Raw genomic sequence first — 10,480 nt, forward strand, 5'->3', positions numbered from 1 at the left:
TTAAATGTCGGGTTATATAAAGGGTACATTAATGGTATAAAACGTTTTCATAATAATATTAAATAACATTTGTTGGTAATTTACTGCAAAGCAAACACAAATGTTTTACAGAAAACGTTTAAAAGTCGGGTTATATAAAGTGTATAAAAACGTTTTAATAACATTCCAAAAACATTTTTGAAAACTTGGTACAAATCATTCTAGACAGAATGTTATTTTGGGGTTGAAAAAATATTTTGCAAAAAATGTTTGCCCAAAGTATTTATATAACCCGACATTTAAATGTTATTAAAACGTTTTGTAAAAAACATTTCTGTGTTTGCTGGGTGCAAATATTTTACCATAATGTTATTTAAGTGTTGACAAAACATTTGGCCAAAAATGGTTTACAATGACATTTCGAAAACATTTAAAAAATATTGTTGTAGTGTGTTTTCATACAAAAACGATTTCATGACCTTTATATAACCCGACATTTTAATGTTATTAAAACGTGTTTACCTAAACCAAAACCCAAAATATAACTAATTTAAAACGTTTTAAAAACGTTTTTGTGTTTGCTGGGTCTATTACAAGTTTCGATAATCATAAATCCTATGACATTATACCATTATGCATTTACTCACACGCAGGTCCCGTTTGGACAGCATTAACGTACCATATGTCACACCGGGAATTGGTTGTGAGTGGCGGAGTGTTATCTTCCATCGGTTTAATCGGAGCAAGCCTCTCCCAGTCATCTGTACATCTTTGCTGTTCTATGGTCCTCTTAAGTAAGTCAATAAGGGCATTTTATAAGTTGACACTATTACTGAATATGGGGGTGAATACTAATATGGTTGTTTGATGGGATCATTTATTAGATTTTCAAAACATCATGTACAACCAAATTTTAGGCCTGAACAGCTAAATGTGATATCTTGCTAATGTATACAGATGCTTTTTATTCATTGTCATATTCTCAACTTAAATTTTCCCTCTTTTACAAAATTATTCAGTTTTATAGCATTTTTTATAGCTTTTTCGGATATAAAATGTATATATTAATGACAAAATTGGTGGCGCTATTTACTTACTGGAAATTACTATTTTAAAGTGTTGCGATTTGGTAGTTCACAACATCTTGCGAATGGTAGTGAGCTTTGGCAAAAATTGCATTGCTCATTTCCTTGTGAGCGTGTAGAAGAATTCAAATATCACAGAAATATTTTGTAGGTTCTGTGGTTCTTGAGTTATGTTGTAAAGAGGGCTTAAACAACAACACTTTTGTAAAATGTACATAACTTATTAACAACAATAAATTAAGCAAGTTTTCAAAGTATATGATTTGTAAAATGAACTTTTGCAAAACATCAAAGTATTATTTTTCAATAATATATGGATTTAGACAATAAAAAATCGATTTTTTGGCTGCTTCGACCAACAATCCCGCGTCTACCCTTAATACAAACAATTCCTATAATTGTTTGATAAAATATGTTTATAAGATTTCTTTGTTTCACCTATTCCAGCTGTTTTAATGGCAGTATTAATCACCTACCCCTTGCAAATAAAGAAATATGATTTAGTATAAATAGCGCCATCTATAGTTTGCATTTAGTTAATAATGAAGCCAATTCTATATACATCAAACAACCGCTGTTGTGGGCGTTTCCTAATAAAAGAAAGCACTGTTCCCGGCACTGCTTCCACATCTTCAACCCTCAAACCTTTTCGAGAGGTGGGCTAAATACGGGGCTAAATACTAATAGCATCACTCTCTCTTGATATGGCTTGTACATGCCAGGGCCATGCGACATGATGCCGATTTTTTCTAATAGTAGACAGCACTACTTCCACATCGTCAACCCTCAAAGCTTTTCCCAGTATTATACGACCGTCAGCTCCTAAAGACTCGCCATCTCCAAATTCCCGAGACTATTTTCTCAGACGGGGAGCATACCCACCAAAAAATTGATCATGTGCCCTGTGCCCTCCCCCCACACACACCCCCACCCACTCAAAAAGCCTACCAAGCAGTAATTTAGAGACAAAAAATCTGTAACATTGATAATAAGAGAGCGATTTATTTAAAACTACCACGTATTTAAAAGTACCACGTTTTTCCCCTTTTTTACTTAGGTATTGGTTCTGGTCTACCACTTGTGGCAAAGATCGTTTCTATAAAGGACTTCTTTGAGAAGAAATTCGCAATGGCAAACGGTATAACTTACACAGGAGGGGCTATTGGTATGACCGTATTGGCTCCCATTATCGAAGTCCTTATCAATACCTACGGATGGAGAGGTGCCATGCTTATATTCGCTTCCATGAACTTCAACATGTGCGTCGGAGGAACTCTGATGATACAACACGAAAGAAGTCATACATCAGCAAAACAGGATAAACAAAGAGAACATGATACGAGTGGGTCACCAAGCCAAAGAAGTTGGATGGATAATATTTTAGGTTTGATAAAAAACTTTACAAAAAATCTTGGATTTTCAGTACTATGCAACCACCGTATTTTACTTACATACTTAACTGCAATGATGGTACATGACCTAGCGTTTTGTGGCTGGGTTCTCTTTCTAGTTTACTATACAATTTCTATCGGGTACACTGCGCAGGTAGCTTCGTTTCTATCAGCGCTTGGCGGCGGTGGCGCCCTTCTTGGTCGACTAATCGTTGGGCCTTTCATCGACAAAGGCGTCATCTCGGGACATATGGCATTCATTATATTCCTCGTGGGTGGCGCTGTAATGATGTTTAGCTACCCGTTTGTTGAGGCTTATTGGTTACTTTCTCTGATATCTTTCATGTCTGGATTTTGTCTTGGATCAACGAGCCCGATATATGTAGTCTTGTTCAAGGAGATATTGCGAAATGACGAATCAGCATTTGCTGGATCTATGGGATTGCAACTTATGTTCAGAAGTATTGGGTGGTTTGCCGGAGGACCGTTAACGGGTACGTAACCATTCAAGTGTTTGCCTGCTTGTTTGTTTGTGTTTATTTGCTTGAGGTGTTTTAAAATATACTACAAATGTTTTAAAATATACACTACAAATGATTTTTTTTTCTGTCACGGCTAACCTTGGTTATCCGTGACATTATTAATAGCAGTTATCTGTCTAGGCAGTGCTGACGGGGTGGCGCACATATCGCGATTTACTTCCCGCTTGAAGCGCTCCTTATCCTGGTTAGACACTCTATTAAATTATGTTCAGGAAGGGCATTCCATATGTCCCAGAAAAAAATACCGAGTGAATAAAATTTAATAAACAGAAATAAACATCATAATCAGAACAATTAAAATGCAGGTCATAGCCTATTTTATTGTGCATCACATGCGAAAATTTTAGTTGATTCGGTTGACTGGTGGCGAAGAAATTAACGATTACATAATGCGCACATCAATGTAGTTCATTCCAAGTTTGATCAACAGGGGCTTTTTTCATACTCGCTCGCCGCTTCCTAAAGTTTGTGTATCTCATTGAATTTAGTCCACATTTGTATTTTATAATCCGATGGTGTTATGTTATTCATGCTTTCAATGAATATGAATAACATACATGTCCGAGAAAACTTTGAATTCTGCAGTTTGAAGCTTTCCAACTTTAATTATTTATGTTGTGCAAATATGTTATATACTTCAACATTCCAAAGAACGTTTGAGCCAAGAATGACAAGTGTTTACAGCTTTACGTGTGATTTTTGATACCGTGCAACATTAATGTTGAAGTTTTAATAGGTTAAATTTTGCATTACGATTTCTTGTAAATATTCCAAAACATTAATGTGGGTGAGAATTTTTTAAGCCAGCTGGAATTCTTTACGCAATTATTCTTTATACAACATTTATATCAACACTAACGAAAAAAGATATTAACAAGTACCGAGCATCATCTTACATGCACGCTTTCATTTTCAATATCGTGCAGGTTTTCAAATTTGAACAAAACCTAATTTAATGTTTTGCAAGAAACAGATTGTTTAAAAATAACGAAAAGAATTTCACCGAACAAAATATCAAACCCATTGACCCAGTTAACCACTGGTGTGTATTGTGTTGAATGATCGTTCTTTCAAACTTGGAATGAAATGAATTGACGCAGGCGTTATGTAATCGCTCATTTCTTTGCAATCAGTCAACCGATTCCAGTAAAATTAGCGTATAAGATGCAGAATAAGATGGGCTACACGCTGATTTTTAAATTTGTGGATTCTAAAGTCTATTTCTCGACTGGGACACCCTGTATCTTATATTAATTAATAGCGCCGTCAATGTTATCATTAATCCTTTTAAATTATATTACATATTTCCACGTGTACAAAACAGCAATAATTTACTCTCTCACACGCTTTTCATTTTTCAGGATGGCTTTATGACATTTCGGGGAATTTCTACTTCTCATTCATGACGTTAGCGGGACTCGAAGTTATTGGTGCCTTATTGATTATTATTCGACCAAGTCGTTTCAAAAAATGTCTCAGTCGACCAGAAACCAACAGATCAGCATATTTAGATATGAAGGACATTAATGTTGCAACTTTGGATACACAGGTTGAAAAAGTATGACAAGAATAAACAAACTGCTCTCATCTAGACACTATGGATCACAATGGCCTCATCGGAATGGCGTAGTTCAATAACCTCAATTAAACAACCATAGTGCAAATTTGACCTCAAGTTGCAGAGTATGAATTTTTGTACCCACATTTTCAAAGGTCATTCAATGAATGTACAAATGTGTTGGGGTTAAGGAACTGTGCCCTGATAGATAAGCATGTGGTGGATCCTAGTGAAACCCCGTTTACACAGATAGAAGCCTTCAATTGCGACATCGAACTCAGATTGCGATACAGCCTTTCTAAAAAAATGTGCAAGTGGAAAGCGCCATCTTTGGCAATTAGAAAATACTGTTGTGACATGCTGCTTACATCAACGTCAAGGGAGCAGTCCATGCTTTCAAATACCCTTTGTTTCATTCATTTTGGTTTCGGCAATCCAGAGATCTGCTTCACTAAACACAAATGTATGAAAACCCTTTTGTGCCACTGTTTAGAAAATTGATTAGAATGTTAATCCAAATACCTGTACAGTACAGTTAACGAAAGAACATTCATTTGTAGGATTAGAAATGATTATGTAACAATTGCTCAGTATGTAATTGTAATGAAGACGAGGGCAGCAAGATGCATTGCTACATGCGGCAGTCACGTAGATGGAAGGGGGCCTGGGTTCTGAGTGACCCATGTACAAAATGAAAAATGTTAAAGACCAAACTTTAAAATGGACTAAACTGTTGATTCAATATCGGATTCAGCTGTTGCATACTAGGAAATATTATAATTTATACTTAGGAGTTGATGAAAATCATCAAGAAATTTTGAATCTTTAGTGTACAATTTCAAACGTATACGATGTGCAATATTTCGTTGACATGATTTTAATATTACAACAGAGTGTGCAAGCCTTTAGTGACAAAGAGAACAGTATTTACCATGATAAAATCATTGACATGACATGTATTAAATGTTACAGCAGAATGTGAAATATTTATTTATCTTTTAATCTGTTTTAAGTGAAAAAAGAGAATCATACCTGTATCTTGATAAAACAGTAAATAACAAATTTCACGATTTCCAACTTACTCAAGGAGTTGAGATTGTTTTACCAGTTGTACCACCTGACTACAACATGCATTGTTTGTATGCATAACCTTAAGTGCAGATTTGGTCGTTTGACATAAACATTGCCCAATTGTCTGGCTGCAGGGTTGCTTGATTTAAACCCGGGGTGGGAGCGGGGTGCACTTCAATATGAAATGGATATGGGTGGAGCGGGCCCGGCTGGTCTAGACTGGCTTTATAGCGCCACCATGGGTAAGTTGAGGGGACGGAACCCTCGGATTTATCCTTAACACACCAAGAAGATTGTTTGACACAATTTCAGTAAGTTATTACTTATTTCTCCATCAGGTTTATTTTAACACACATAAATATATAATCATAATCATATGGCAAAATCAAAACGTGAAAGAGATAATAAAACAGAAGAGAACGAGCAACGAAATGAGCGAGCAGTCGAAAACTCAACTGCTCAATGATAACAATTCAAGAATATATATCCAAGGAAATCCGCATAAAAAATGTGCAAATATTTCGGTAGAGAATGGGGCAAACCTTCCCCCTCGAATAACGGCCGGATATTGCTGACGTAGGTCAGTCTTTGGTGGCGATCTGACAGGTTGCGCATGCGCGGTGATTCAAGGACCGTGACATAGCTGACATAGGTATAGGGCTGACACTTTCACAGAAAGGGGCATTCGGTGAGAGCAAAATGTAAAAAATATGGGGTCACTGGGTGAGAGCATGATTTTTGACATTCGGTGCAAAACAGTATTTTTTATGCAATTAGATGTATTAAATATTAAGGTATTTATCATTTTATATTATTGTATATTATGTAATGTTGTGTGTGAGTTAAAATAAAAACCCTCACAGGTTTTGAAAGACAAAAAACAAAAACAATCACGTTTATTTATTATTGTGTCAGTCTAACCCATAGGGCCCCCACACACACATACCCCTCCCTAATGATTTGGTTTGGTAACTCCCAGGGGTAACTCAACCCCAAAAGAAACTTTCATCCCCCTCCAAAAAAAACAACAATAAAACCAACCCGCATCCAAAAACAAGAACATCTCAACTTTGCTTTCTGATGTGAAATGCTTAGAGCCACCACCCCCAAAATTGTATTCCATTTGGCCCATCTCACCATGAAATGACAGAATATTTGGATATAGACCCAACAAAAAAGTGTGCAGCGCCCTCAAGTATCACCATACATTACACTGTGAAATGAGTGCATTTGGGTGCAAAATCCTGCAAAGTATTTATATTTTAGTATTTTGATGAGATCGTGGTGTCTAAATATTAATATATGTGAACATGGTGAATGAGGTCAAAATGTCAATTTTTGAAAGTTTCAAGAAAATTGGATATTGCGTTTTTGTAAAGTTCAAAATTGAGCGCTTCTTAAGATTTTGCGCAAGTTTTTGTCCAATTTTTATTTTGAGGTTCGTAGTGCTAAAGATAACATCAAGACCAACGGAATTTGAGTATTCTATCATGTTTACTTTGTCTATAGGACCCGTTTGAATGTATTTTCAATGCTCCTATTCAAATGCATTGTTGTCAACCCAGCAAACTCAAAACGTTTTCGACATCATTCGCAAAAGGTTGTACAAGGTTGTCAGAAAACGTTTAAATGTCGGTTATAGTTATATAAAGGGTACATTAATGGTATAAAACGTTTTCATAACATTAAATAACATTTGTTGGTAATTTACTGCACAGTAAACACAAATGTTTTACAGAAAACATTTAAATGTCGGGTTATATAAAGGGCAGAAAAACGTTTTAATAACATTCCAAAAACATTTTTGAAAACTTGGTACAAATCATTCTAAACATAATGTTATTTTGGGGTTGAAAAGATATTTTTCAAAAATTGTTTGCCCAAAATATTTACAATAACGTTTTTAAAATGTTTTCACGACCTTTATATAACCCGACATATAAATGTTATTAAAACGTTTTGTAAAAAACATGTTAAGAACATTTCTGTGTTTGCTGGGAGCAAATATTTTAACATAATGTTATTAAGTGTTGACAAAATATTTGGCCAAAAATGTTTGCAAAAATAGTTTACAATGCCATTTCGAAAACATTTTAAAAATATTGTTGTAGTGTGTTTTCATACAAAACGTAACGATTTCATGACCTTTATATAACCTGATAGTTCAATATAGTTCAATGTAAGCATAACCGTAGACGTTCTAGGAGCTGTTGCAAACAAACCGTTGCGAGTAAAAGACTGAATGTTATCTTTGCATATGTAAACTTAAAAACAAAGAATGATCAACAACTTGTGGAAAATCTTGAAAAGCGCCCTCGCTCTCAATTTTGAGCTTAAACGTCAATTTTCACGAAAACGCAACGTCCAATTTTCATGGAACTTTCAAGAACTGATATTTTGACTTCATTTACATATATTTAGATGCCAAAATTATATCGTTATGAATTCGGCAGATGGCCGAATCCGGATTCGGCTTTTGGTAAATTCATATTACGTATGCATTCCTATACGTTTGGCTCCAACTTGGGAGTGTTGTGTAGTATCTCTACAGAAACAGAAACATTACTTTTGAATTTGAGAACAAGGGATCAATACTTTACCTATAGAGGGCAGCATATCGACTTTTTAACGGTTATCGTTGTTGACCGTACTGCGATACCGTTAGCTAACCCTGTATGTCGCCCTCTTTTGAATACTTACTATGTTGTTATCATTTGATCTCCGTTAAAAAATTGATATGCTGCCCTCTATTATCAAATTCAAAAGTAATGAATGCGTAAAATGAATTTACCAAAAGCCGAATCCGGATTCGGGTCTTGGTAAATTCATTTTTTGGTAAATTCATAACGATATCAAAATACCAAGATATAAATAATCTGAAGGATTTTGCACCATAATTCACTCATTTCACTAGATAAAGTATGGTGACGCTTGAGGGCGCTGCACACTTTTTTGTTCGGTCTATAGCCAAAACATTTGTCATTTCATGTTGAGATAGGTCAAGTGGAATAGAAAAAAAAACTTAACAGGGAAAAACATTGAACCAAAAAAGCATTTTTGATGCCCATAAAGCTCAATCCTACTTTTACTGGAATACTTTTACAACTTCATAATATTGCGGCTTACACTACACCATCAGACTTCACCAGGAAGCAAGATGTAAAAGCAAGTTTCAGTAAAAGATTTAATTAAAAAGTGTGAGTTTAACGACTGGATACCGTGGTTCCCTACTCAATAAGCCAATTATTATGGCATAAAACAAGTGGATTACTTTGAAAGGTGTACGAAGAATTTCAACACTTTAACAGCTCAGTTGATATGGGGACTGGCAGTTAACCATGTTAACGGAAGGGCTCGGGTTCACTTCCCGGCCTTTTTGCAAAGACTACCCGATACATTTTTGGAAATGCATAGTGGATACCTTTCAGGTAATAGGTACCGGATGACTACCCGATGACTTTTTTGGGAAACTAGCGGGTAACCACCCGATGGCTTTTTTTTGGAACTAGCGGATAACTACCCGATAACTTTTCGGGGACCTAGCGGATAACCTTTGGTGACGATATACCTGGTGACCTCTTTGGAGACTTCCTGTTGACCTTTTGGGGAATGCAGAAATACAAATTCATGAGTATGCACAAATTTATTAGGCAATTTAGCTTATTATTTGAATTGTAGTTTTTGTAGAAATATAACTCTGCAGTCATGGCAGTTGAGCTTGTGCTATCTTAATTTGCTATAAGAGACTTAAAAGTGTATAATGTAATTGTAGTTATTGGGCTATTCCAGAAAATAGGTGCACATCCCCTATAGAGGAGTAAATTTTCAATCAAAGAAATGTCCGGATTTCCAAGTTTGCTTCTGAAAACGACTGGATATCCAGTTGCCAATGTTACTGGAAAAAGCTTGGAAATCCAATCAAATGAAGGAAAAATCACGGAAATGTTGAAAATGAGCTCGCATATTGAGGATTTCTGATTTTAAACTATTTTTCTGCCGGATTTTTTTGCCTTTGGGCACTTTAAAAGTCTGGATTTCCAACAGTCACGACTGGACAAAAAGTCCGGATATCCGAACTCCTCTATAGGGGGTGTGCAGCTATTTTCACGGTTTGATGTTCCATCCACTGTTTTAAATATGTTGCTTCGTATATTATCCTGTTAGTTCTATTGTACTATGTTCCGTGCAATACCAATTTTTACCCAGCCAATTTTTATGTTTATGGGGCGTGATATTTATCTCGTCGAGAGTGATGTGCTGGCAACCTCTCCTCTCCTGGGCTTTCTCAATTTTGTCGCATTTTCTCTCCTGTGCGGGTTTTCGCGGAAAGGTGTGATATGCTCGATACGCTGTTTGATTGATTGTATTATTTTGATTGTTATAATTATCTGTATATTTAATTTATATTGCTATGTTGTATTTTGTGATAATAATTGCTCTGTGTATATTTAGTCAAACCCTGCCCATTTGTTATTTCTATTTAGGGAGCAAGACATTTGAAATATTGCTGAGAGTGATGTGCTGGCAACCTCTCCTCTCCAGGGCTTTTACCATGTTTTTTTTTTCTTTCTTTTTTTTTTTCGTCTGTGCCGGTCACAGCTTTTTGATTGTTTTATGCGGTGGTGTGCTCGAAATGCTGTTTTTTGGGTTGTAGTGCAATTCTATTTTAAACTCTGTGTATATTTACATTTTTATTTGCTTATTATGTGCTTATTGATATTATGAAATATGTTCTAAAGTCATTCTCCTCGTCGCTTCACATGTGCCTTTTGTCGTGCCTCCTTGCTTTTTTTTTGGCTCATGGGAAGCGGCGTGGATTATGACTTTTCTTTTTGTTTTATATTGTTGTGTTTA

The 10,480-nt window shown here is 35.6% G+C and overlaps 1 protein-coding gene across 1 annotated transcript; it reads left to right on the forward strand.

The window, feature by feature from the left end:
* Nucleotides 1-612: 612 nt before the first annotated feature.
* On the forward strand, nucleotides 613-6,501 carry LOC140146119 (monocarboxylate transporter 12-like). Its single transcript, XM_072167870.1, has 3 exons — nucleotides 613-773; nucleotides 2,122-2,949; nucleotides 4,359-6,501. The coding sequence occupies exons 1-3, from the start codon at nucleotides 662-664 to the stop codon at nucleotides 4,559-4,561; spliced, it is 1,143 nt and encodes a 380-aa protein (XP_072023971.1). The 5' UTR covers nucleotides 613-661; the 3' UTR covers nucleotides 4,562-6,501.
* Nucleotides 6,502-10,480: the final 3,979 nt, after the last annotated feature.

This window comes from Amphiura filiformis, chromosome 2 (assembly GCF_039555335.1).
Source record: "Amphiura filiformis chromosome 2, Afil_fr2py, whole genome shotgun sequence".
In the NCBI taxonomy this organism is placed as follows: domain Eukaryota; kingdom Metazoa; phylum Echinodermata; class Ophiuroidea; order Amphilepidida; family Amphiuridae; genus Amphiura; species Amphiura filiformis.